Source organism: Taeniopygia guttata, chromosome 22, assembly GCF_048771995.1.
Source record: "Taeniopygia guttata chromosome 22, bTaeGut7.mat, whole genome shotgun sequence".
Taxonomy (NCBI): domain Eukaryota; kingdom Metazoa; phylum Chordata; class Aves; order Passeriformes; family Estrildidae; genus Taeniopygia; species Taeniopygia guttata.
Window position 1 is genome coordinate 1,946,669 of NC_133047.1, and position 27,133 is coordinate 1,973,801.

At 60.0% G+C, this 27,133-nt stretch overlaps 2 protein-coding genes across 3 annotated transcripts in view; both read left to right on the top strand.

Annotated features, from left to right (window-relative positions):
* Positions 1-79: 79 nt before the first annotated feature.
* LOC115498080 (uncharacterized) lies at positions 80-1,757 on the top strand. Its single transcript, XM_030289656.4, has 5 exons — positions 80-164; positions 406-780; positions 946-1,056; positions 1,130-1,240; positions 1,339-1,757. The coding sequence occupies exons 1-5, from the start codon at positions 126-128 to the stop codon at positions 1,432-1,434; spliced, it is 732 nt and encodes a 243-aa protein (XP_030145516.4). The 5' UTR covers positions 80-125; the 3' UTR covers positions 1,435-1,757.
* A 7,630-nt stretch (positions 1,758-9,387) lies between these two features.
* Positions 9,388-27,133, top strand: part of BMP1 (bone morphogenetic protein 1) — a 33,756-nt gene continuing 16,010 nt past the window's right edge. Inside the window, exons 1-7 of one of the 2 annotated variants that reach the window (XM_032752233.3) lie at positions 9,388-9,617; positions 20,500-20,613; positions 20,694-20,840; positions 20,927-21,044; positions 22,139-22,317; positions 22,440-22,545; positions 22,864-22,988. In XM_032752233.3, the coding sequence (XP_032608124.3) occupies positions 9,479-9,617; positions 20,500-20,613; positions 20,694-20,840; positions 20,927-21,044; positions 22,139-22,317; positions 22,440-22,545; positions 22,864-22,988 (928 nt within the window). In that variant the 5' untranslated portion in view covers positions 9,388-9,478. The remainder of the gene's footprint in view (positions 9,618-20,499; positions 20,614-20,693; positions 20,841-20,926; positions 21,045-22,138; positions 22,318-22,439; positions 22,546-22,863; positions 22,989-27,133) is intronic. The other variant, XM_032752232.3, reaches the window with a different exon arrangement.

Consider the following 27,133-nt stretch of genomic DNA (forward strand, 5'->3'; position numbering starts at 1 on the left):
CCTTCGCAGGGTCCCCACCCCAGTGTCCCAGTATAAAGCTCCCAGTCCCTGCGGTTGGACTGGGCTGGGAATGGGAGGAGGAGGAGGAGGAGGAGGAGGAGGAGGAGGAGGAGGAGGAAGCAGCCATGGAGAGCAGCATGAAGCAGGTGGTGCTTGAAGAGGAGGTGAGTCCCTGCAGGGTGGCACTGCCACACCGCGGTGTCCCTGCAGCCAGCTGGGCTCAGGCCTTTGCCCAGTTTATCCCAGCAAGGCACCAGCGCTCCAAATGGGGATTTGGACCGTGGGATGCCACATTCCCAGTGCCCAGGGGCAGCGGGATGCTGGGGGGCACCCTCAACTCCTGCATCCCCCAGCTGCCATCTCCACCCCCCTGACCCCTTCTCCTTCCCTTTCCTGCACCCCCAGGACTCGGGGAACGGCTGCTGCTGCCCAGGCTGCTGCCTGCCCTGCGCCACGTGCTGCGGCAAATGCTGCGCCAGATGCAGCGTGTGCTGCGCCAAATGCTGCACCAAATGCAGCTGGTGCTGCGCCAAATGCTGCTGCCTGCCCAAGTGCTGCCGGTGCCCCAAGTGTCCCAAGTGTCCCAAGTGTCCCGGTTGCGGCAGCTGCTCCGGCTGCCTCAAGAAGTCCCTGTGCTTCGTCCCTCGGCTGCTCTGCTCCCTGCCGCGCAAGCTGCTGAGCTGCGGCCGCCTGCGCTGCCTGCTGATCGTGGTGGTCCTGGTGGTCCTGCTGGTGCTCATCATCGCCGGAGCCCTGCTGCTGCGGCTGGGCGCTGAGCAGGTCGGTGGGCACCCCCAGTGCCATCGGCACGGACCCCCCCGTGCCCGGGGGAAGGGGCTGCTGGAGCCTCTGAGACCCCCCCTCGGTCCCCTCCATCACGGACCCCCCCGTGCCCGGGGGAAGGGGCTGCTGCAGCCGCTGAGACCCCCCCTCGGTCCCCTCCAGGGTCTGCGGGGTGAGCTGTGGGGTGGAGCGGCCTGGGAGGAGGACGCGGTCACTTTCTACCTGGATAACGGCGATGGGAACGCGGCCACGGTCATCTACGACTACAAAAATGTGAGTGGGGGGCTCTGGGGGTACGGGGAGGGGGGAGATGGGATGCAGCTGACCCGAGTTGGGCTTCCACCAGCTGCTGGTGAGCTACAGAGCCCGGCTGCACCGCGCCTGCTTCGTGACCCGCGTGGGCAAGGACAACATCCCGGGGCTGGACGCCGCCGTGGAGATCTTCCAGCGCCGGCAGGTGAGGACCTGGCTGGGCCAGGGGGGTCTCAGTGCCTTGTGCAGCCCCCCTTGAGGGGTGGAACGATGAAGATGATGATGAAAAATGTCTCTGTTCAGGCTGAGGACAAGATCTCCGTGCCCCTGGCTGACCGCTCCCTGCTGGGCACCACGGCGGGCATCCTGTGCAACCTTCTCCCGGTTTATTGGGCTTAACCCCGCGGGGTGAGCCCGCAGGGTGGGCAGGGGGGCTGCGGGACCCCCGCCCACCCGGCAGCACCCCCACAGCGCCAGCTTCGCCTTGCAGCACCCCTCGATGGACGCGGCCCCGCTGGGAGCATCGGCGGCTCCTCCACGGCCGCCCCCGCGCCCCTCACCCCGAATTTGGGGTGCGGGGGGTGAGGAGGGGTCGGGGGGTCGATTCTAGGGGGGGCTGCGCTGTGCCGGGGGACAGCTGGTTTGTCACTTAAGTCTACTCAGCTTTGCCAAAACCCAAGCGCAAAAATGAGCTTTAAAAAAAACACATTTAAAGAAAACACAATTCTCCGTTCCAGTTCTTCGCTCCCGCCGGCTCTGCCTTCAAAATGCCTCGAGGGGCTCTGGGTTGGAATTTTGGGGGGATTTCAGTGGCAGCCACAGCCTGCCCTGGGGTTACCAGGCACTATAAGTATTGGGAATTATCGGGATTTTTAGGATGAGGGAGCTGGTGTTGGGATCAGGCATGATTAGGATGATTTTTTTAATTATTATTAGGATAGGAATGCTGGCACTGTTATGAGGAATTATGAGGAATTATGAGGATTAGGATGTTGGTGCTATTAGGATCGGGAATTATTAGGATCAGGAATTATTAGGATCAGGAATTATGAGGATCAGGATGTTGGTGCTATTAGGATCGGGAATTATTAGGATCAGGAATTATTAGGATCAGGAATTATTAGGATCAGGATGTTGGTGCTATTAAGATCAGGAATTATTAGGATCATGATGTTGGTGATATTAGGATCAGGAATTATTAGGATCAGGAATTATAAGGATCAGGATGTTGGTGATATTAGGATCAGGATGTTGGTGCTATTAGGATCAAGAATCATTAGGATCAGGAATTATTAGGATCAGGATGTTGGTGATATTTAGATCAAGAACTATTAGGATCAAGATGTTGGTGCTATTAGGATCAGGAATTACTAGGATCAGAATGGTGGTGCTATTAAGATCAGGAATTATTAGGATCAGGAATTATGAGGATCAGGAGGTTGATGCTATTAGGATCAGGAATTATTAGGATCAGGATGTTGGTGCTATTAAGATCAGGAATTATTAGGATCAGGAATTATTAGGATCAGGATATTGGTGTGATTGGGATCAAGTAGTATTGCAATCAGGACTGAGATTCTGATTCTGTATGGATCAGGAGTGATAAGGACCAGGATTTTATTAAAATCAGCCTTTATTAGGATGGAATTCCAGCATCATTAGGACCAGGAGTTTATTGGGATTAGGACATTGACCCGGCACTGAGAGGGGGAATATGGAACAGCCCATAAAATCCCCCGGGAATGGGAGCCCAGCAGCCCCACAGCTGCCTTGTGCCAGCCCCAAATTGGGGACCAGCAGCCCCCCACTGCCCCCACACCTGCTCCAGCCCCTTTCCTGCCCCTGGCACCGGGGAAGCTGCTCCTGGCACCGGGGAAGCTGCTCTGGGCACCGGGGAAGCTGCTCCTGGCACCGGGGAAGCTGCTCTGGGCACCGGGGAAGCTGCTCCTGACACCGGGGAAGCTGCTCCGGGCACCGGGGAAGCTGCTCCTGGCACCGGGGAAGCTGCTCTGGGTACCGGGGAAGCTGCTCCTGGCACCGGGGAAGCTGCTCCTGGCACCGGGGAAGCTGCTCTGGGCACCGGGAAAGCTGCTCTGAGCACCGGGAAAACTGCTCTGGGCACCGGGGAAGCTGCTCTGGGCATCGGGGAAGCTGCTCCTGACACCGGGGAAGCTGCTCCGGGCATCGGGGAAGCTGCTCTGAGCACAGGGGAAGTTGCTCCGGGCACCGGGGAAGCTGCTCTGAGCACCGGGGAAGCTGCTCTGAGCACCGGGGAAGCTGCTCTGGGCACCGGGGAAGCTGCTCTGGGCACCGGGGAAGCTGCTCCAGGCACCGGGGAAGCTGCTCCGGGCACCGGGGAAGCTGCTCCTGGCACCGGGGAAGCTGCTCTGGGCACCGGGGAAGCTGCTCCGGGCACCGGGGAAGCTGCTCTGGGTACCGGGGAAGCTGCTCCTGACACCGGGAAAACTGCTCTGGGCACCGGGGAAGCTGCTCCGGGCACCGGGGAAGCTGCTCCGGGCACCGGGGAAGCTGCTCCTGGCACCGGGGAAGCTGCTCTGGGCACCGGGGAAGATGCTCTGGGCACCGGGGAAGCTGCTCCGGGCACAGGGGAAGCTGCTCTGGGCACCGGGGAAGCTGCTCTGGGCACCGGGGAAGCTGCTCCGGGCATAGGGGAAGCTGCTCTGGGCACCAGGGAAGCTGCTCTGGGCACCGGGGAAGATGCTTTGGGCACAGGGGAAGCTGCTCTGGGCACCGGGGAAGCTGCTCCAGGCACAGGGGAAGATGCTCTGGGCACCGGGGAAGCTGCTCCTGGCACCGGGGAAGCTGCTCCTGGCACCGGGGAAGCTGCTCTGGGCAACACCCCGGGCTGCTCTTTGCTGTGGAGGTTTTGGGGATGGAAGCCACGAGGAGCTGAGGATGGGCTCCAGGAATTCTCCTGGCAGCTCCTGGTGTCCCCCACCCTCACGGTTGCGCTGGTGCCAGGCCTTGGCATTGCCCTCCTGACGTTCCAGGATGCCAAGGAAGCCGGGCAGGGCGGGCAGGCTGAGCTAGGAGCGCTGGAATCCATGTGCCCGTGCCAGGTGCCATCACCCAGGGCTGCTGGCATGAGGACATTCCCATCCTGATGCTCAGGACACTCTGCTCCTCTTCCAGCCAGGGCTGCAGCTTGGAATTCTGGTGGTGCTGTGGTTTGAAAAGACAGGAGGCAAAAGCCTCCTGTGAAATGGAAAAGGTAAAACTCCCTCTCTCCAAATTATGACAATTTCAAAATTAAAAGGCTCTCAGGCAAAGATATGAGAATGGGAATAACAGCTTTTTACTAGGAAATCTATTAACAGAAGATCCTCTTCCAGCCAGGGCTGCAGCTTGGAATTCTGGTGGTGCCATGGTTTGAAAAGACAGGAGTCTGTGAAGGAAGGCAAAAGCCTCCTGTGAAATGGCAAAGGTAAAACCCCTCTCTCCAAATGATGACAATTTCAGAATTAAAAGGCTCTCAGGCAAAGATATGGGAATGGGAATAACAGTTTTTTAGTAGGAAATCTATTAACAGAAGATCCTCTTCCAGTTAGGGCTGCAGCTTGGAATTCTGGTGGTGCTGTGGTTTGAAAAGACAGGAGGCAAAAGCCTCCTGTGAAATGGAAAAGGTAAAACCCCCTCTCTCCAAATGATTACAATTTCAGAATTAAAAGGCTCTCAGGCAAAGATATGGGAATGGGAATAACAGTTTTTTAGTAGGAAGTCTATTAACAGAAGATCTCTCCCCGGAGGGAGACGTCGTTCTTGAAAGAGATAAGAAAACTGCCCAACAGATGGCAAAAGGAATCCATGCTGATTTTACAAGCCAGGACAAGTGGCCAGTGGCCTCCAGGGTCCCAGGAGCCCATCCCGGTGTGGGAAAAGCGAGCTGGGAAAAGCTCCTGGGAGAGGCCGGGCTCCCCGGGGCGCTCCGTGAGAAAGGGGCTGGAAAGCAGCGGCTGGATCCTGAATCCGTGGATTGACATCATCATCCCAAGGACTCGGCCCGCAAACATCCTCCCCAGCCCGAGCACGGGGGGTGAAAACAAAAACTGTTCCAAAAAATTTGTTCATTTTGGCTTGAGGTCGCAGTGGAATCCAGGAGCTGCTCCCCAAATTCCCGTCCCTGAGCTGGGGGCAGAGTGGGGACACGGAGTCAGCCCGATTTTCTGGGGTTGGTTTATCTGCTTTGAGGAGGAAAGTTTTGCTGATGTGGGTTTTGCAAGAAGGGAGAAGGAGGAAAACATCCTGGGAGGAAAACTCAGCAGAGATAAGGGGTGAAGAGATAAGGGGTTCCCATCACTCCTGGTGGGAATGAACCAGGCCCTGGATGAAGGGGATCCCCAAAAGTGAAGGGGAAGAGGATTTGGGGGTTTGGTGGGCAGGGAAGGAGCAGATCCTGGATTCCAGCGTCACCCGGCGTGTCCCTGTGCAGGTCATCAGGCACAGGAAACACTTAAAATCCTAAAAAACCGAAGTTAATGTGAGTCTGGGAGTGCAGTGGGAGGATGAGGGATGGGTTTGTAGAAGCTGCACGGGGTGAGCCACGTCCTGCTGCAGCACGGCCAGGCTGGGATGTCCCCAGCAGGGCCACCACGAGGGGACAGGGCTGTGTGCTGTGCCCCGGCCACCCCGGGGGGCTGAGATCGTCCTGGGGGGCTCCCCAAACACTCACTGGGGGGCTGACCCAGTTCCTGGGGTGCTCATCCTGCTCCTGGGGTGCTCATCCTGCTCCTGGGGTGCTCATCCAGCTCCTGGGGTGCTCATCCTGATCCCGGGGTGCTCATCCAGCTCCTGGGGTGCTCATCCTGATCCTGGGGTGCTCATCCAGCTCCTGGGGTGCTCATCCAGCTCCTGGGGTGTTCATCCTGATCCCGGGGTGCTCATCCTGCTCCTGGGGTGCTCATCCAGATCTCAGGGTGCTCATCCAGCTCCCGGGGTGCTCATCCTGATCTCAGGGTGCTCATCCAGCTCCTGGGGTGCTCATCCAGCTCCTGGGGTGCTCATCCAGCTCCTGGGGTGCTCATCCTGATCCCGGGGTGCTCATCCAGCTCCTGGGGTGCTCATCCTGATCCCGGGGTGCTCATCCTGATCCTGGGGTGCTCATCCAGCTCCTGGGGTGCTCATCCTGATCTCAGGGTGCTCATCCTGATCCCGGGGTGCTCATCCTGCTCCTGGGGTGCTCATCCTGCTCCTGGGCACCTTGCCCCCCATTCCCAGGCTGCTTTTCCAGTTCCTGGGGTGCTCATCCTGCCCCTGGGGTACTCATCCTGATCCCGGGGTGCTCATCCAGCTCCTGGGGTGCTCATCCTGATCCCGGGGTGCTCATCCTGATCCCAGGGCGCTCATCCTGATCCCAGGGCGCTCATCCTGATCCCAGGGTGCTCATCCAGCTCCTGGGGTGCTCATCCTGATCTCAGGGTGCTCATCCTGATCCCAGGGTGCTCATCCTGATCTCAGGGTGCTCATCCTGATCCCAGGGTGCTCATCCTGATCTCAGGGTGCTCATCCTGATCCCAGGGTGCTCACTCACCCTCTCTGAGTTGGTCATGCCACTTTTGGGGTGCCTGGCCACTCTTCTTGGGGTGCTTGCTCAACTTTTGGGGTGCTCCTCCACTCACCCGACCTTCCTGGGGTGCTCATCCTGCTCCTGGGGTGCTCATCCAGCTCCTGGGGTGCTCATCCTGCTCCTGGGCACCTTGACCCCCATTCCCAGGGTGCTTTTTTGGTTCCTGGGGTGCTCATCCTGATCCCAAGGTGCTCACACACCCTCCCCGAGGTGTTCATCCCACTTTTGGGGTGCCTGGCCACCCTTCCGGGGGTGTTTGCCCAGAATTTGGGGTGCTCCTTGGCCCTCATTCCCAGAGTGCATTTTCAGGTTCTGGGGTGCTCATCCTGTTCCTGGGGTGCTCATCCTGTTCCTGGGGTGCTCATCCTGTTCCTGGGGTGCTCATTCAGTCCTTGGGGTGCTGGCCAGGATTTGGGGTGCAGGAGAAGGGGTGAAGAAGCAGAATTGGAGGGTTGGGGGTTCAGGACCCGGAGATTCAGGATTGACCAGGAATGGAACAGGATCGGGGAGACCGGGATCGGTACCGGGAATTGAACAGGACCAGGGAGACCGGGATCGGTACCGGGAATATGGAACAGGATTGGGGAGACCGGGATCGGTACCGGGAATGGAACAGGACTGGGGGAGACCGGGATCGGTACCGGGAATGGAACAGGACCAGGGAGACCGGGATCGGTACCGGGAATATGGAACAGGATTGGGGAGACCGGGATCGGTACCGGGAATGGAACGGGATCGGGGAGGCCGGGATTGGTACCGGGAATGGAACAGGACAGGGGGAGACCGGGATCGGTACCGGGAATGGAACAGGATCAGGGACACCGGGATCGGTACCGGGAATATGGAACAGGATCGGGGAGACCGGGATCGGTACCGGGAATGTGGAACAGGATCAGGGAGACCGGGATCGGTACCGGGAATGGAACAGGATCGGGGAGACCGGGATCGGTACCGGGAATGGACACAGGAGCGGGGAGACCGGGATCGGTACCGGGAATGGAACAGGATCGGGGGAGACCGGGATCGGTACCGGGAATGGAACAGGACGGGGGAGACCGGGATCGGTACCGGGAATACAGGATCGGGGAGACCGGGATCGGTACCAGGAATGGAACGGGATCAGTACCGGGAATGGAACAGGATTGGGGAGACCGGGATTGGTACCGGGAATGGAACAGGATCAGGGAGACCGGGATCGGTACCGGGAATGGAACGGGATCAGGGAAACCGGGATCGGTAGCGGGAATGGAACAGGACTGGGGGAGACCGGGATCGGTACCGGGAATACAGAACAGGATCGGGGAGACCGGGATCGGTACCGGGAATATGGAACAGGATCGGGGAGACCGGGATCGGTACCGGGAATATGGAACAGGACTGGGGGAGACCGGGATCGGTACCGGGAATGGAAACAGGACTGGGGGAGACCGGGATCGGTACCGGGAATGGAACAGGATCGGGGAGACCGGGATCGGTACCGGGAATGGAACAGGATCTGGGAGACCGGGATCGGTACCGGGAATGGAACAGGATTGGGGAGACCGGGATCGGTACCGGGAATGGAACAGGATCGGGGAGACCGGGATCGGTACCGGGAATGGAACGGGATCGGTACCGGGAATGGAACAGGATTGGGGAGACCGGGATCGGTACCGGGAATGCAGAACAGGACTGGGGGAGACCGGGATCGGTACCGGGAATGGAACAGGATCGGGGAGGCCGGGATCGGTACCGGGAATGGAACAGGATCGGGGAGGCCGGGATCGGTACCGGGAATGGAACAGGATCGGGGAGGCCGGGATCGGTACCGGGAATGGAACGGGATCGGTACCGGGAATGGAACAGGATTGGGGAGACCGGGATCGGTACCGGGAATGGAACGGGATCGGTACCGGGAATGGAACAGGATTGGGGAGACCGGGATCGGTACCAGGAATGGAACGGGATCGGTACCGGGAATGGAACAGGACTGGGGGAGACCGGGATCGGTACCGGGAATGGAACAGGATCGGGGAGGCCGGGATCGGTACCGGGAATGGAACAGGATCGGGGAGGCCGGGATCGGTACCGGGAATGGAACAGGATCGGGGAGGCCGGGATCGGTACCGGGAATGGAACAGGATCGGGGAGGCCGGGATCGGTACCGGGAATGGAACGGGATCGGTACCGGGAATGGAACAGGATTGGGGAGACCGGGATCAGTACCGGGAATGCAGAACAGGACTGGGGGAGACCGGGATCGGTACCGGGAATGGAACAGGATCTGGGAGACCGGGATCGGTACCGGGAATATGGAACAGGATTGGGGAGAACCGGGATCCGTACCGGGAATGGAACAGGATCCGGGAGACCGGGATCAGTACCGGGAATGGAACAGGACCAGGAGAGACCGGGATCGGTACCGGGGAGAACGGAAGAGGATCGAGAGAGGCCGGGATCGGTACCGGGGATATGTGACGGTACCGAGAGCGCACGATCGGTACCGGGGCATAGGAAACGGGACCCGGAGGGTGCGGGACGGGGCGGGACGGGCCAGCCCCGGCCCGGGGGGTGCAGGAGCGGGCCCGGAGGCTGCGGAGGGGCAGGAACGGGGGCTGCGGGCCCGCTCCCCGCACCGGCCCGTCCGCCCCGCCGCCCCCCCGGCGCTGGCCCCGCTCCGAGCCCTGCGCCCGGGGCTGCAGGGGCCGAGCTCCGCGCTTGAACCCGCCCCCGCCAGATCTCATTTCCCTAAAAAAAAAAAAAAAAAAAAAGGGAAAAAAAAAAAAAAGAAGGGAGAGAGAGAGAGGAAAAAAAAAAAAAAAAAAGCGAAGAAGGGAAGGAAAGAGGGAAGAGAGGAAAAAAAAACCGGCGGCCGGAGCCATGGCCGGGCTGCGGAGCTGCGGGCTGCTCCTGTGGCTGCTGGCGGCCCGGGCCCTGCGCTTCCCGGACTATTCCTACGTGCTGGAGGAAGAGGAGGAGGACGAGGAGCCCCTGGACTACAAGGACCCCTGCAAAGCCGGTAGGAGCGGGGGGATGCGCGGCGGACAAAGGGGAGCGCGGCGGGTGCGGGATGAGCGTGGCGGGAGCGAGTGAGCCCCGCGAACACTTCGGGGCTCCGCACGGCCCAACGCGGCTCCGCCGGGCCGGGCCCCGGGAGTCCCGGCCGGGCTCGGGGGGACCGGAGGAGCGGCGGCCGGTCCCGCTCCGGGATGCATCTGGTTGTACTTAGGGTGAGGAGCAGGGGGGGCTGGCGCGGCGCCCCGGTTTCCTTCCCCGCTCCTGGCTGCGCTGGCAGCTGTCAAAGGAGGCGGGGAGCCCCCAGACCCACATCCCAGCCCCCCCCCCTTCTCCATCCCACGGCAGCACAGAGCCGGAGCCATCCTGTACCCCCATCCTGCACCCCACACTCTGCACCCTCATCCCTGAACCCACACCCCCATCCCAAACCCCACACCCAGCACCCCCATCCCTGAACCCACACTCCCATCCCAAACCCATCCCTGAACCCACAGCCCCATCCCTGAACCCACACCCCCATCCCTGAACCCACAACCCCATCCCTGAACCCACAACCCCATCCTTGAACCCACACTCTGCACCCCCATCCCTGAACCCACAACCCCATCCCACACCCCGCACCCAGCACCCCCATCCCTGAACCCACACTCTACACCCCCATCCCTGAACCCACACCCCCATCCCGCACCCCGCACCCAGCACCCCCATCCCAACACCCACACCCCCATCCCAAACCCCACACCCAGCACCCCCATCCCTGAACCCACACCCCCATCCCTGAACCCACAGCCCCATCCCTGAACCCACACCCCCATCCCTGAACCCACACCCTGCACCCCCATCCCTGAACCCACACTCTGCACCCCCATCCCTGAACCCACAGCCCCATCCCTGAACCCACAGCCCCATCCCTGAATCCACACTCTGCACCCCCATCCCTGAACCCACACCCCAATCCCAACACCCACACCCCCATCCCAAACCCCACACCCCCATCCCTGAACCCACACCCCCATCCCTGAACCCACACCCCCATCCCACACCCCCATTCCTGAACCCACACCCCCATCCCACACCCCCATCCCAACCCCCACACCCTGCACCCCCATCCCTGAACCCACACCCCCATCCCACACCCCCATCCCACACCCCCATCCTGCCCCCCACACCCAGCACCCCCATCCCTGTACCCCCACTTGCCCCCTTGCTCTTCTCCCTCTCCCCCACCCCTCAGCCAAAGCTCGTCCCCCCCCGGGCCACCCGGGAGGTGCCACCACGGGCTGGGGTCCCGCCGTGCCGGCTCAGGGGGTTCGGAGCTGCTCCCCAGGTTTTGGAAGAGCTGGGAACAAACTGGGAGCTGCTGGGAGGGGGTGTGGGGGCAGCGCCGTGCGAGCTAAAGGGGATGGAAGGATTTTGGGGAGGGGGAAACTGAGGGCCGGGGTCCGCCGGGGGATGGCGTTTCTCCGCACTGGCATTGTCTGCGCTGCGAGGCGGCTGTTGATACAACTCTGCCTACACGAGGGCTTTTTTCTGGCCAAAAATCCTTCCCTTCCTGCCCTCCCGGGCTGAAACAGCAGAGCTTGCAAAACCGTCCGGGCAGAGCCGGCTGGAGCCTCCCCTCCGCTCCCGCTTCCTCCGCTCCGCCACCCGCCGCACGAGTTCCCGCTGGCCCCTCCTCGCCACCGGGGCCGCTTGTTGTCCCCTTTCCCCTTCCCGTGCTGCCTTTATGAGATCCTGATGGGATTAATTTAATTAGGGAGTGCGGTGGGTGGGGGATCAGGCCCTGCCACGCAGGACCGAGATGATGAAATTCGGTTTTCCCAGGAGCCAGAACCCCCCTGACCCCCAGCCCGGTATCCCACGCGAGGGTTTGGGTCGGTTTTGGGGTGTTGAGATCTGCCCCAGTGCCGGGAACTCGGGATCGGTACCGGGAATACGGAACGGGACTGGGGGAGGTGGGATCGGTACCGGGAATGGAACAGGATCGGGGAGACCGGGATTGGTACCGGGAGTAGGGAACGGGACTGGGGGAGGCTGGGATCGGTACCGGGAATGGAACAGGATCGGGGAGACCGGGATCGGTACCGGGAATGGAACAGGATCGGGGAGACCAGGATTGGTACCGGGGAGAAGGGAACGGGGCAGGGGCAGACCAGGATCGGTACCGGGGAGAACGGAACAGGACCCAGAGGGAAACCGGGATCGGTACCGGGGAGAACAGAACAGGACCGAGAGAGAAACCGGGATCGGTACCGGGGAGAACGGAACGGGACCCAGAGGGAAACCGGGATCGGTACCGGGGAGAAGAGAACAGGAACGGGGCAGACCGGGATCGGTACCGGGGAGAACGGAACCAAACACCGAAATTCTGCCAACTTCCGTGGCTGCGGGGAGGAAAAACACCGGGAGAGGGATTTGTATCCCTGATGCCAGAGGTATCCTGAGGCCACCGGCTGCCCGCGGCTCGCCGGCCACCCCGGTGATGCCATCCCGGTGATGCCACCCCGGTGATGCCATCCCGGTGATGCCATCCCGGTGATGCCAGCGGAAGGGGAAGAGCCTCCCGTGCCAAAACGGGAAACCGCCGGGAGACGCAGCCCTTGGAGCAGCCCCCGGGCGGAAGGAACCGGCCGTGGCCCCGGTTTCCCTTCACCCGGTCAGGTCTCGGTGCCCGGGAGCAGCCGCCGGGTCAGATCCGGGACGGATCTCCGGTTGGGAAAGGCGGCTGGAACGGCTCCCACCGCCCCTCAGAGGGTTTTTTTGGGGGGGATTTTCCCTCCCAAACTCCCACAAAGAGCTGAACATCAGCACAGCAGAGCCTTTGGGGGTCACACAGCCCCCCAGAGTGGGTTTTTGGGGGGGATTTTCTCTCCCAAACTCCCACGGGGAGCTCAGCACCAGCACAGCAGAGCCTTTGGGGGTCATACAGCCCCCCAGAGTGGGTTTTTGGGGGGATTTTCTCTCCCAAACTCCCAGGAGGAGCTGAACATCAGCACAGTAGAGCCTTTGGGGGTCACACAGCCCCCCAGAGTGGGTTTTTGGGGGGATTTTCCCTCCCAAACTCCCATGAGGAGCTGAACATCAGCACAGCAGAACCTTTGGGGGTCACGCAGCCCCCCAGAGTGGGTTTTGGGGGGATTTTCTCTCCCAAACTCCCATGGGGAGCTCAGCATCAGCACAGCAGAGCCTTTGGGGGTCACACAACCCCCCAGAGTGGCTTTTTGGGGGGATCTTCCAAACTCCCAGGAGGAGCTGAACATCAGCACAGCAGAGCCTTTGGGGGTCACACAGCCCCCCAGAGTGGGTTTTTGGGGGGATTTTCTCCCCAAAACTCCCACAAGGAGCTGAACATCAGCACAGCAGAGCCTTTGGGGGTCACACAGCCCCCCAGAGAGGGTTTTTGGGGGGATTTTTTCTCCCAAACTCCCACGGGGAGCTCAGCACCACCCGCGTGGCAGAACCACGGGACACACGGGTGGGGTGGGGGGTCTGAACCCCCTTTCCCAGCCACAGGAGCTTCCCCAGCCGTGCCTGGAGTTCTCCAACCGCCGGGATTTCACCTCGATTCCACTTTCCAGGCGTAGCCAGCCCAGGCTACTGGTTGCAGTCACACTTGTCAAGCTGCCCAAAAATATTTTCCAGCCGTTATATGTCAGGCTAAAAATCCACCCGCGGAGCCGGCGGGAGGCCGGAGAGGTTCAGGGCTGGGCAAACTTTGGAAATCTCAGGCCCGTTCCCGGGATTTGCTTTTATCTTTGTGTAATCACCCGTTGGGCTCGGCGGCATCCACCGGCGGGGCCCCGGGGTGCCACGGCGGGGCCGGGGGCTCGGTGCCCGCTGCCCTCCCTTCCCCGGCTCCTGGGAAACTCCTCGGTTGTCGGTTCACGCCGCAGGGTCGTGCCCAGAGGGGGGAGATGAAGTTTCCTGAGGTTTTATCCCGGGCTGGGAAACGCGTGGCCGGGAAGGAGAACCGGGGAGAACAAAGCGGCGGAGAGGGGGACGCGGTGAGAGGAGGGAGAACGGTTCTCCCTGGGGTTTTAACCCGAAATTTCTCCCGGGGATGGGTGTTTGGGGTGTCCTCCGTGTCTTTGCTGAGGATTTTTGGAGGTGTCTGGAGAGGAAAAGGCTCCCGGTGCGTCCCTCCGAGCTGTGAGAGGCGGAGGTCCCTCTTATCCTTATCAAGGGCTGCGGGAGGTGGCTGATGACACTTCTGGCGTGACAAACCGCGCGTGGGGACATCCCGAGCGGCGGGAGGGATTGTCAGCGAGCCGGCAGCAGCCTCGCAAGGGGTTAAGGTGTGCCGGGAGCGGGGATTGTGAGCACAGGAAGCACAACAGGGGGGATGTTTACAGCCGGAGAGCCTCGGGGAGGATGTCCAGAGGTCTGGGAGTCCTTTGGTAGAGCTGGGGAGCGGGACAGGAGAGCCCCGGGGATAGCTGGGGGATACCTGGTGTCCTTCAAGCCCTGCTGAGCCCCACAGGGGGATGTTCACAGCTCCAGAGGTCTGGGAGCCCTTTGGAGTGGGACAGAAGAGCCCCGGGGATGCCCCACATGTGTGGAGTTGGGTGTCAGGCCCGTCCCCATCTCCATTCCCTGTCCCCGCAGCCACCAGGGGAGCCACCAGGCTCCTCTCCAAAGCGACAACAACCCCCTCGGCATCCCCTTGGCACCGCAATTCCCAAATATTTTCCTTTCCAGCAGCTCTCCCTTTCACAGGGACCGGCGCTCTTGGCCCGGGATGTGTTTTCCTCGGTGCCCGGCTGTGCGGAGGGGACGAGGGGGGACCTCGCTCCCTGCACATCCTCCCCGCCGAGCCCCGCGGGAGTTTTTCCTCCTTTTGCTGCCACAGAAGATGAGGAGCAGAAGGAAAAGGCTCCCCTGGAGTGCTCCAACTCCCAACCTGCCCCCTGGAATTTATTAGAGGCTCCATGAGGTGCTCATTTCATGGCCCGGAGCAGGCAAAGGGCTTGGCTGGAGCCTGAACGCCGCTGCCCAGGGCTGGGGAGGGAATTTGGCTGTGGGAAGCGTTGGCGGAGGGAGGATGTGCCTTGCACCGGAGGGAATTCGGGATTGGGATCGTCCCTCCAGCTTGGAGGTTGTGCTGGAGCCTCTCTGCCTTCCCCAGCTGTGGGTGCTGGCACAGCCCCGGCCATCCCAAAATCCAGGCTGCCAAAAGGATGCTCCAGCCGGGCAGCAGGAGGTGGGGATGGCCGTGATGGATATCTGAGCTCTTGGGGCTTGCCCCGTGCCTTTATCTCCCCGTGCCTCAGTTTCCCCAAGCCGTGATCTGGCCTGGCTCCCAGGCTCGGCCTCCGAGGTTTGAATTCCTGCTTTGTGCCCGCTGATCTGCTGGGGAAGGGGCTCTGGGAAAGCAAATCCTCCTCCTGGGGGGCACCGGGAGAGGGGCTGGGCCGGGGCTGGGGGGCAGCAGAGGGGCTGCTTCCCCCCCGGCCTGTCCCCCCTGTCCCGGGGTGTGTTTGTGGGGACCCGGCTGCTCCCCCCAGCCCCAAACCCCCGGGATGCCCAAATCCCCGGGGTGCCCAAAACACCCGGGATGCCCAAAACACCCGGGATGCTCAAACCCCCACAATGCCCAAACGCCCCGGGATGCTCAAACCCCCGGGATGCTCAAACCCCCGGGATGCTCAAACCCCCGGGATGCTCAAACCCCCGGGATGCCCAAACCCCCGGGATGTTCGGCATCCTCCCACCTCCCCAGCCTGCCCCCACCGCGGGCAGGGCAGATCCTCGGGGCCAGAGGACCCCCCAAAGCAGACCCCCGGGACAGGGGACCCCCAAAGCAGATCCCCAGGGCCAGGGGACCCCCAGAGCAGAGGGCAGGGCAGACTCCCAGGACCAGGGGACCCCCAGAACAGAGGGCAGGGCAGACCCCTAGGACCAGGGGGACCCCCAAAGCAGACCCCTGGGACCAGGGGACCCCAGAACAGAGGGCAGGGCAGACCCCTAGGGCTAGGGGACCCCCAAAGCAGACCTCCGGGGCCAGGGGACCCCCCGACCAGAGCCCGAGGGCCAGGGGACCCCCCCAGAACAGAGGGCAGGGCAGATCCCCAGGACCAGGGGACCCCCAGAACAGAGGGCAGGGAGACCCCCAGAGCCAGGGGACCCCCCAGAGCAGACCCCCAGGGCCAGGGGACCCCCAAAGCAGAGGACAGGGCAGATTCTCTGGGCCAGGGGACCCCCAAAGCAGACTCCCAGGGCCAGGGGACCCCCCAGAACAGACCCCCGGGGCCAGGGGACCCCCGGAGCAGAGGGCAGGGAGACTCCCGGAGCTAGGGGACCCCCAAAGCTGAGGGCACGGTAGACTCCCGGGGCCAAGGGACCCCCAAAGCAGAGGGGTCCCCCCGGTCGGGCCGCGGCCCCGGCGTGTTGTGCCGCGCAGCTGGGCCGGCGTGCGGGGGCGAGGGGCGGTGCGCGGAGCATTCCTGACATATTTAAAGGCTCCGGCAGCCCGTGGGGTGCTGCTGCTGCTGCTGCTCCGGGGGTTCCGCGCCTTTCCAAGCCCAGCTGAGCCTCTTTAAGGTCTCATTTCCACGGTTCCATCCCCGCTCCTCCCGCATCCCGAGTCCTGCCTGCGGCGGGGGGATGCTCGGGACTCGCGGCGAGGTTTGGGGTGCTGGAGCTGCTGAAGCTCTCAGGGGTGCTGGGCTGGAGCTGCTGAAGCTCTCAGGGGTGCTGGGCTGGGCCCACGCTGCCCACAGTGTCCTGAGTGGGCTCCTGGTACCCACGCAGGGATGAGAATCCTCCTGCTCGGGAACCTGCAAGCGCCTGTGGGACCTGCACAAGGCTGAGGGGATTCTCCACCTGGTGCCTTTTTGTGGGATCTTCACAGGGGTGAGGGTCCCTCCTGTCCTTCGAGGGTTGCTGACACCCACAGGAGAACTTTCCCCACCCTTTTGTGGGATCTTCACAGGGATGAGAGCCTGGTGGCCTTCAAGCCCTGCTGACACCCACAGGAGGATTTTTCCCACCCTTTTGTGGGATCTTCACAGGGGTGAGGGTCCCTCCTGTCCTTCAAGCCCTGCTGACACCCACAGGAGGATTTTTCCCACCTTCTGGTGGGATTTTGGTGGGGATGAGGGTCCCTCCTGTCCTTCAAGGGTTGCTGACACCCACAGGAGGATTTTCCCCACCCTTTTGTGGGATCTTCACAGGGATGAGAGCCTGGTGGCCTTCAAGCCCTGCTGACATCCACAGGAGGATTTTTCCCACCTTCTGGTGGGATTTTGGCAGGGATGAGGGTCCCTCCTGTCCTTCAAGCCCTGCTGAGACCCACAGGAGGATTTTTCCCACCCTTTTGTGGGATCTTCACAGGGGTGAGGGTCCCTCCTGTCCTTCAAGGGTTGCTGAGACCCACAGGAGGATTTTTCCCACCCTCTGGTGGGATCTTGGCAGGGATGAGAGCCCCTCCTGTCCTTCAAGCCCTGCTGAGACCCACAGGAGGATTTTCCCCACCCTTTTGTGGGATCTTCACAGGGATGAGAGCCTGGTGGCCTTCAAGCCCTGCTGACACCCACAGGAGGATTTTTCCCACTCTCTGGTGGGATTTTGGCGGGGGTGAGGGTCCCTCCTGCCCTGCAGGAGCCTCCCCTGCCCCAGCCGGACCTGGAATCTGATCCCGCGCTGTTTATCTGCCGCCCGCCCGCCCTGCCAAGGCTTCCCCAGGGCTCTGTTTGCTTTTCCCGGCTCAGCAGAACATCGCGTTCGCACCCCGGCCTCTTCCCACCGCCGGTTTTATCGTATTTTTCCTGCAACACGGTTCCTAACCCTGGTGGGGCCCGAGGTCAGGCTGATCCCAAAATCCCAGCCACGCCAGAGAGGTCACCGTGCCCAGGGGGATGCTGAGCTCCTGCATCCCTGACAGGACCTGCAGGGGCATCCCCGGAGCCCCGAGCGGGCAGGAGGTGCCCGTGGGATCGCGATGGGGCACTGAGGGGTTTGGCCCGGCTCCGAGTGCAAAACCTTGTTTGTCTAAAGCCTCGGCCCCGGGGTTACATCACCCTTCCGAGAACCCGAAAGAAAACACAGCGCAAAAAGTCAAACAGCAGAGAGGAGGGGGAAGAGCTCCGTGGGAGCAGCTCCCACAGGGTTTGTTGTGTTCTGGGGGGCGGCAGGGGTGTGCCAGCATGGAGCTGGCATGATCCCCCCTCCTTTCCTTCACTCCTGACTGCTCCGTGCCCCACGCCTGGCCTTGGGGCTGGAGTCCCGCTGGCACCGCATCCTCCCCCCTGCTGGCACCGCATCCTCCCCCTGGCACCGCATCCTCCCCCCTGGCACCGCATCCTCCCCCCGGCACCGCATCCTCCCCCCTGGCACCGCATCCTCACTTCCAGAGGGTCCCACTCTCTTTTAGGGTGTCCCCCTCTCTTTCAGGAGGTCCCCCTCTCTTTTACGGGGTCCCCTTCTCTTTTAGGGGGTCCCCCTCACTTGCAGAGAGTCCTCATCACTTGCAGGGGGTCCCCTTCACTTGCAGAGCATCCCCTTCACTTGCAGGGGGTCCCCTTCACTTGCAGGGGGTCCCCCTCACTTGCAGAGGGTCCCCCTCCCTTGCAGGGCGTCCCGTTCTCTTGCAGAGGGTCCCCCTCTCTTTCGGGGGGTCCCCCTCTCTTTCAGGGGATCCCCTTCACTTGCAGGGAGTCCCCCTCACTTGCAGAGGGTCCCCCTCTCTTTCAGGGGGTCCCCCTCTCTTGCAGGGAGTCCCCCTCACTTGCAGAGGGTCCCCCTCTCTTTCAGGGGGTCCCCTTTGCTTGCAGGGGGTCCCCCTCTCTTTCAGGGTGTCCCCTTCACTTGCAGGGCGTCCCCTCCGCCTCTCCACACGAGCAGGGAAGGGACAAGTGGCAGCGGCGTGGCGGCGTCCCCAGGGAAGCCCCTCGTGGAGCTTCACCGAGTCTGGGGGCTTTCAGCCAGCAGAGACCCCCCCAAAATCCCCCACGCGTCACCTCATTCCACGGGTACACGTGGGAGGAGGACGTGACCGGAGCCCGGAGCACCCTGGAATTTCTCAACCCGATATTCTGGGCTTGGCCCCGGCGTGTCCGTGCAGGGATCGCTGCCGGGGCACCCCCACAGCCCCGGGGCACCCCCACAGCCCCGGGACACCCCCACAGCCCCGGGGCACCCCCACAGCCCCGGGGCACCCCCGGGCCCCTCCGGGAGCCACCGTCCACCGTCCCCCGTGTCCCGAAAGCTCCGGGAAAAGCAGCCCCGCATCCCCGGGCTGGCCTGCCCGGCTCTCTCACGTCTCCCAAATCCCTCACATATGGTTTCTATATCACTCGGCTCTAAGCGAGCTTAACTTTCCCTTGTCTTTTCCACGCGGCTCTTGGCACGGGCTGCTCGTCCCGCTCCCCGGCCCCGGTCCTCCCCCGCGCTGCCCGTTCGGACACGTCGCTCCCGGCCCCGGGGAGGGTGCGGGGAGGCCGGGCCGGGCTCCTGCCTCTGCTCTGCCCTCAAATTGCAGCCTGGCCGTGCCAGGGGAGGTGCCGGCCCCGGCTTGTTTGCTCTTCCCTCTGCTCTCCACCCCAGAGCGTCCCGCGGTGGGGTGCAGCGCTGGGGACACCCCCAAACCGGGGCTCCGTCTCCCCAAAGCGCTCCACGGACCGCTGGAGCGAGGTTTGGCCGTGGGGAGGGATGGGATCCAGTCTGCTCCTCTGATCCCGTGGCTGCTCCTCTCACCCCGCGCCGGCTTTCTGGACCTCTCCGGCTTATCCTAATTGTCCCGCCTTGCCTTCGTAATTAGTGGCTCTTTTGGGATCCATTTGGAGCGCGACCTTGGCTGCGCTCGCCCTCATCCCCCGAGCTGCTGCGGCCGCCCCGCTCCTCCCGCTGCCCGTGCGAGGGCTGGCGGGGTCTGGGGGTTCCAGGCACCCTCTGCTCTCCCCAGGTACCCCCCAAAACTGCTGAGGAACCGCGGCCTGACCTCCGCCAGCCCCGGTGGCCCCGGGGCGCGGGACCGGCCAAGCGCCGCGCGTGTCCCGCGGCCCCGAGGATGAGGAGGAGGAGGATGAGGAGGAGGAGGAAGGGTTGTGAGCAGGGTTATGTCCTCCAGCCCCGGGATGCTAAAAGGTGTCGGAGGGGTTGTCCCAACCTCGGCGTTTCCGCAGGAGTCGCCGGGGATCGAGGCCAACCAAGCGCCACACATGTCCCGCGGCCCCGAGGATGAGGAGGATGAGGAGGATGAGGAGGAAGGGTTGTGAGCAGGGTTATGTCCTCCAGCCCGGGGATGCTAAAAAGTGTAGGAGGGGGCTCCCAACCCCGGTGTTTCCTCAGGAGCCGCCGCGTCCCCGGGGCTCGGAGCCGGCCAAGCACCGCGCGTGTCCCGCGGCCCCGAGTCCCGGAGGAGGAGGATGAGGAGGAGGAGGAAGGGTTATGAGCAGGGTTATGTCCCCCAGCCCGGGGATGCCAAAGGGTGTTGGAGGGGGGGTCCCGGCCCCGCTCCTGCAGGAATTTCCTGGCCCAGATGCCTCCGAGGTCACCGGTTGGAGCATCCCCGGGGCTGTCGGAGCTCGAACCGGGCTGGGGGGCAAGAGCCAGGCAGGAAGGGGGTCCTAAAGCCAGCAAAAAATCCCGGGAAAGAAAGGCAGTCTTGCAACACAAATAATAATAGAAAGCCTAAAAAGTGGTGGATGGGTTTGATGGGATCCAGATGTGAGAGCGGGGCTGGCTCCAGCTGCTGGGGAGCAGGGGGAGCCCGGCCAGCAGCACGCTCAGCTGAAGGAGAGAGAGGAGGAGGAGGAGGAGGAGGGGGAGGAGGAAGGGTTTGCCTTCATCTTCGGGGTTTGCCAGGCATGGGGAGGTTGGGGAAAGGCGCCCGACGGGATTTAGGATCCACAAAGGAGGATTCACACCTCCTCTTCCCCTCCCAGCCGCCTTCCTGGGCGACATCGCCCTGGACGAGGAGGACCTGCAGCTCTTCCAGGTGGAGCGGGTGGTGGACCTGTCCCGTCACACCATCACCCGCCTGCCCCCCAACTCCTCAGGTACCGCCGTGCCCCCAGCACCCCCAGCCCACCTCCATCCCTGGGGGCCGCCCCTGCTGACCCCCTCCCCATCCCCACAGGCAGCAACGCCACCAGCGCCCGGCCGGGCCACGCCGGGCACCGCCAGGGCCGGCAGCGGGCACGGAGCCGCCGCGCCGCCACGTCCCGGCCCGAGCGAGTGTGGCCGGACGGGGTCATCCCCTACGTCATCAGCGGCAACTTCAGCGGTGAGTGGCGGCCGGCCGAGGGGTGCCCAACCCCGCCGTGCCTCAGTTTCCCCACCGGGCTGACCCCGCACGCCGCCCCTCCGCAGGCAGCCAGCGAGCCATCTTCCGGCAGGCCATGCGCCACTGGGAGAAGCACACCTGTGTCACCTTCCTGGAGCGCAACGACGAGGACAGCTACATCGTGTTCACCTACCGGCCCTGTGGGTACGTCCTGGGCTGCTCCAGGGCCTGGCCCAGGGTTTGGGGTGGGTTTTGGGGTCTGTGAGGTGCCAGAGCTCGGCGCTCGCCAACGGGGGATGAGGTTGGCGGTGCGGCACCAGCCCGGGCTTGCAGCGGGGTTGAGCCAAAGGAAACAGCGGTTTGGACGAGCTCAGCGTCTTCACACGTCAGGGCACGGCCCTGGCCAAGCAGATGGTGGTGAGGAGAAGGATTTCCCTGCAATGGGAGCCCCTGCGTGGGCGCCAACCCTGAGCCCGGCTCCAGAGCGCAGGGCATGGCTCCAGGGAGCTGGGTGGGCACCCATGGGTGCAGGGCATGGCATCCAGGGTGGTACAGCTGTGCCATGCCGTGCTGTGCCATCCCGTGCCAGCAGCCAGGCTCTCCCGGTTCCCAGGCAGAGCTGAGGCTGGAGTTCCTCACCGTGGCAGGATGGACGAAGTTCTGTATCGGGGTGATTCCCACGTGCCCAGAGTTTTGTGGGACCCCTGCCGCTGTCGGAACTCAAAATGTCCCTCAGACATTTTTAGAAGTTCCAAGCCTTAGTCAGAAGCATTTTAGACCCTAACAAGCAGCTAAAAACAGCTGTAATCTTAAGTTTAAACCATAAAATAAATTACCAACTTTGAAAATAAAATAAGCAGTCACAAAGAGTTAAATAGTATAGTAAAAGTAGTCACAAATTAAAAAATAAAATTTTTTAATGTTGTACAGGGGGGTTTTAACACCTATACAAAGAAATTTTACTTTGTACAAAGGGGTCAAAAATTCTAAAATAAAAGAAAGTGAGCCTGATCCTATTCTTCCTCCTTCTTCTTCCTTACCTCCATATTCTTAGTAATGTTAACATTTTTCTATTAATTTAAACTAAAGACACACTATTCAACATAAATAATAAATATTAGCACATTATTGTAAATATAGTACACATAATTTCTAATATATAATGTATATATAATCTAATATATAATCCAACAGGGGTAATTCCCACGTGCCCAGAGTTTTGTGGGACCCCTGCCACGATCCCCCCGGCTGGGGAACGCCGGGATGAGAGGTGGGAATCACCTGGTTCCTCCCTGCAGGTGCTGCTCCTACGTGGGCCGCCGAGGAGGGGGACCCCAGGCCATCTCCATCGGCAAAAACTGCGACAAATTCGGCATCGTGGTGCACGAGCTGGGCCACGTCATCGGCTTCTGGCACGAGCACACGCGCCCCGACCGGGATGACCACGTCTCCATCATCCGGGAGAACATCCAGCCAGGTGGGGATGAGCTTCCCTCCTCCTCCTCCTCCTCCTCCTCCTCCTCCTCCTCTTCATCCCTGCGGTGGGGTGCTGCCGAATTTGGGGTCCCCCTGGCAGAGCCCCCATCCTGGCCCCCACAGGGCAGGAGTACAACTTCCTCAAGATGGAGCCGGAGGAGGTGGAGTCGCTGGGGGAGACCTACGACTTCGACAGCATCATGCACTACGCCAGGAACACCTTCTCCAGGTACGGCCTGGGGTGTCCCCCGCTGTCCCCTCACATCTTGGGGACAACAGCACCGTGGTCCCAACCCCTGAGGGTGGTTACCAGCTGTGGGCAGAGTTGATTCCCTCCAAAAACGATTTCCATTCTGGGTGGGGTGAAACCCCTTCCCGGAGCAGGGGATCGCTGTCCCCACGCTCACCTCCACCGCTGACTCACCAGCCCACAGGATTTAATTAGCCAGGCTGCTTTAATTAGCCAGCCTGTTTTTAGCATCCTTCCCCTGGCGGTGAGGCCGCAGGGCTGGTGATTCCCACCCGGCTCATCCCTTTCCTGCCCCAGGGGCATCTTCCTGGACACCATCCTGCCCAAATACGACGTCAACGGCGTCCGTCCCGCCATCGGCCAGAGGACACGGCTCAGCAAAGGGGACATCGCCCAGGCCCGCAAGCTCTACCGCTGCCCAGGTGAGTGCCACCACCCCGAGGGCACAGAGAGCCCCGGGGAGCGGCCCTGGAGTTGTATTTCCTGGGAAACACTCAGGAAATACAAATCTTGGCAAATCTTCATCTCAAATCTGGGCAAAAGTGGCGTCGTCCTGGATGGATTCCCTGTTTCTGGTGGTTTTGGGGTCCTTGCTGCTGTGGGATTCCCTAAAGAGTGTTCGAGGTGGTTTCCTCCACCCGTGGTACTTTGGGGGGCTGTGAGCAGAATCTGCCTCTGTGGGGGTGTCCTTGGCTGCCCTCTGTTCCCACTCCTCCGAGAAAAGAGCATCCCCCCAGAGCGTTGTCCCAAAAAATCCTCTCCAGAGCCTCTTCTCGGAGCAGCCTTCAAAAAATCCTCCAAAAGCATCCCCAGAAATAATCTCCCAAAGAAATCCCCCAAAGAGCATCCAGTAAAGAACATCCCCCAAAGAAATCCCCCAAAGAAATCCCCCAAAAATAATCTCCCAAAGAAATCCCCCAAAGAACATCCCCCAAAGAAATCCCCCAAAGAACATCCAGCAAAGAGCATCCCCCAAAGAAATCCCCCAAAAAAATCCCCCAAAGAACATCCCCAAAGAGCATCCAGCAAAGAACATCCCCCAAAGAAATCCCCCAAAGAAATCCCCCAAAAATAATCTCCCAAAGAAATCCCCCAAAGAGCATCCAACAAAGAACATCCCCCAAAAAAATCCCCCAAAGAAATCCCCCAAAAATAATCTCCCAAAGAAATCCCCCAAAGAGCATCCAGCAAAGAACATCCCCCAAAGAAATCCCACAAAGAAATCCCCCCAATAAAATCCCCCAAAGAGTACTCCTGGTCAGAGCATCTCCCAAAGAACATCCCCCAAGAGCATTCCCCAAAATAATCCTCCAATAACATCCTCCAAAGAGCACCTCCCAAAAAAAATATCTCCCAAAAAATCCTTCAAAGAGCATCTCCCCTCAGAGAATTCCTACGAAAGAATCCTTCAAGGGAAAACCACCCCAAAAAATCCTTCAAAGAGCGTCTCCCAAAAAAAAACTCCCGAAAAATCCTTCAAAGAGCATCTCCCCCCAGAGAATTCCTACAAAAGGATCCTTCAAGGGAAAAGCATCCCAAAAAATCCTACAAAGAACATCCCCCAAAAAATCTCCCGAAAAGTCCTTCGAAGAGCGTCTGCCCCCAGATCCTCCTGTAAGAGCATCCCCCAAAAAATCCTACAAAGAGCATCTCCCAAAAAAATCTCCCGAAAAATCCTTCAAAGAGCATCTCCCCAGAGAATTCCTACAAAAGAATCCTTCAAGGGAAAACCACCCCAAAAAATCCTACAAAGAGCATCCCCCAAAAAAATCTCCCGAAAAATCCTTCAAAGAGCATCTCCCCCCAGATCCTCTGCAAGAGCATCCCCCAAAAAATCCTACAAAGAGCATCTCCCCAGAGAATTCCTACAAAAGAATCCTTCAAGGGAAAAGTGCCCCAAAAAATCCTACAAAGAGCATCCCCCAAAAAAAAACTCCTGAAAAATCCTTCAAAGAGTGTCTCCCCAGAGAATTTCTACAAAAGAATCCTTCAAGGGAAAAGCATCCCCAAAAAATCCTACAAACAACGTCTTCCAAAAAAATCTCCCAAAAAGTCCTTCGAAGAGCGTCTCCCCCCAGATCCTCCTGCAAGAGCATCCCCCAAAAAATCCTACAAAGAGCATCTCCCCAGAGAATTCCTACAGAAGAATCCTTCAAGGGAAAAGCGCCCCAAAAAATCCTACAAAGAGCATCTCCCAAAAAAATCTCCCGAAAAGTCCTTCGAAGAGCGTCTGCCCCCAGATCCTCCTGCAAGAGCATCCCCCAAAAAATCCTACAAAGAGCATCCCCCCAGAGAATTCCTACAAAAGGATCCTTCAAGGGAAAAGCATCCCCAAAAATCCTTCAAAGAGCATCTCCCAAAAAAGTCTCCCAAAAAATCCTTCAAATAGTATCTCCCCAGAGAATTCCTAAAATTCCTAAAAAGAATCCTTCAAGGGAAAAGCATCCCCCCCGCCCCAGAGGATCTTCCAAGATCATCGCCCTGAAAAATCCTCAAAAAACCATTCCCCCACGAGCATCCCCTGGGAGCCTCCTCTGACCCCACAACCACCTTGGGGACCAAAACCTCTTCAGAACCTCCTCCAGGAGCCTTTTCCACCCCACCCCAGCGCCCAGAAGGGTTTGGATGAGGTGGGATGGGACATCCTGAGCCCATCAGAGCACCCAAAATCCCCGCGGGGTTGGAGCAGAGGGTGAGCAGAGCTCCGCTGTCACCTGGCAGGGCTCGGGGACTGGACTGGTGGCATTGTCCCAGGCTGGGGAGGGGGTGGCTGCCACCAGTCCCCCCGACAGCAGACGCTGGCAACATCTGCAAGGAGTTTGGCTCCCGCTTAATTCCAGCCACTAATTAGCAGCCTGGAAAAGAGAAACCTTTGTCAGGGCCCCACGGCTGTGCCGCCTTCGGGAGAGCAGGAAAAGTGATTAGTTTGGAGCAAAGGAAAAAAGAAAAAAAAATGGAAAAGCCTCCCCAGAAAAAGCTTCTGTGGATCGCAAGTGCCCCCTTCGAGGAGGGGAAAAAGGCAGTGAGGCCAGGTTTCCAGCGGCTTTTTTCGCAGTGTTTCCCCCAAAGAAATCCCCCAAAGAAATCCCCCAAAGAACATCCCCCAAAGAACATCCCCCAAAGAGAATCCCCCAAAGAAATCTCTCAAAGAAATCCCCCAAGGAACATCCCCCAAAGAAATCCTCCAAAGAAATGCCCTGAAGAAATCCCCCAAAGAATATCCCCCAAAGAGCATCCAGCAAAGAAATCCCCCAAAGAACGTCCCCCAAAGAACATCCCCCAAAGAAATCCCCCAAAGAGCATCCCCCAAAGAACATTCCCCAAAAAAATCCCCCAAAGAACATCCCCCAAAGAAATCCCCCAAAGAGCATCCAGCAAAGAACATCCCCCAAAGAAATCCCCCAAAGAACATCCCCCAAAGAAATCCCCCAAAGAACATCCCCCAAAGAAATCCCCCAACGAAATCCCCCAAAGATCATCCAGCAAAGAACATCCCCCAAAGAAGTCCCCCAAAGAACATCCCCCAAAGAAGTCCCCCAAAGAAATCCTCCAAAGAAATCCCCCAAAGAAATCCCCTAAAGAACATCCCCCAAAGAAATCCCCCAAAGAACATCCCCCAAAGAACATCCCCCAAAGAACATCCCCCAAAGAAATCCCCCAAAGAACATCCCCCAAAGAACATCCCCCAAAGAATATCCCCCAAAGAGCATCCAGCAAAGAACATCCCCCAAAGAAATCCCCCAAAGAAATCCCCCAAAGAAATCCCCCTAGAGCATCCCCCAAAGAAATCCCCCAAAGAAATCCTCCAAAGAAATGCCCCGAAGAAATCCCCCAAAGAACATCCCCCAAAGAAATCCCCCAAAGAAATCGCCTCAAAAAATCCCCCAAAGAACATCCAGCAAAGAACATCTCCCAAAGAAATCCCCCAAAGAAATCCCCCTAGAGCATCCCCCAAAGAAATCCCCCAAAGAACATCCCCCAAAGAAATGCCCCAAATAAATCCCCCAAAGAGCATCCCCCAAAGAAATCCCCCAAAGAAATGCCCCGAAGAAATGCCCCAAATAAATCCCCCAAAGAAATCCCCCAAATAAATCCCCCAAAGAAATCCCCCAAAGAAATCCCCCAAAGAAATCCCCCAAAGAAATCCTCCAAAGAAATGCCCCAAAGAAATCCCTCAAAGAAATTCCCCAAATACATCCCCCAAAGAACATCCAGCAAAGAACATCCCCCAAAGAACATCCTCCAAAGAAATCCCCCAAAGTGCATCCCCCAAAGAAATCCCCCAAAGATCTTCCCCCAAAGAAATCCCCCAAAGAGCATCCAGCAAAGAACATCCCCCAGAGAAATCACCCAAAGAACATCCCCCAAAGAAATCCCCTCAAAGAACATCCCTCAAAGAAATCCTCCAAAGAAATCCCCCAAAAAAATCCCCCAAAGAAGTCCCCCAAAGAACATCCCCCAAAGAAGTCCCCCAAAGAAATCCTCCAAAGAAATCCCCCAAAGAAATCCCCCAAAGAATATCCAGCAAAGAACATCCCCCAAAGAACATCCCCCAAAGAACGTCCCC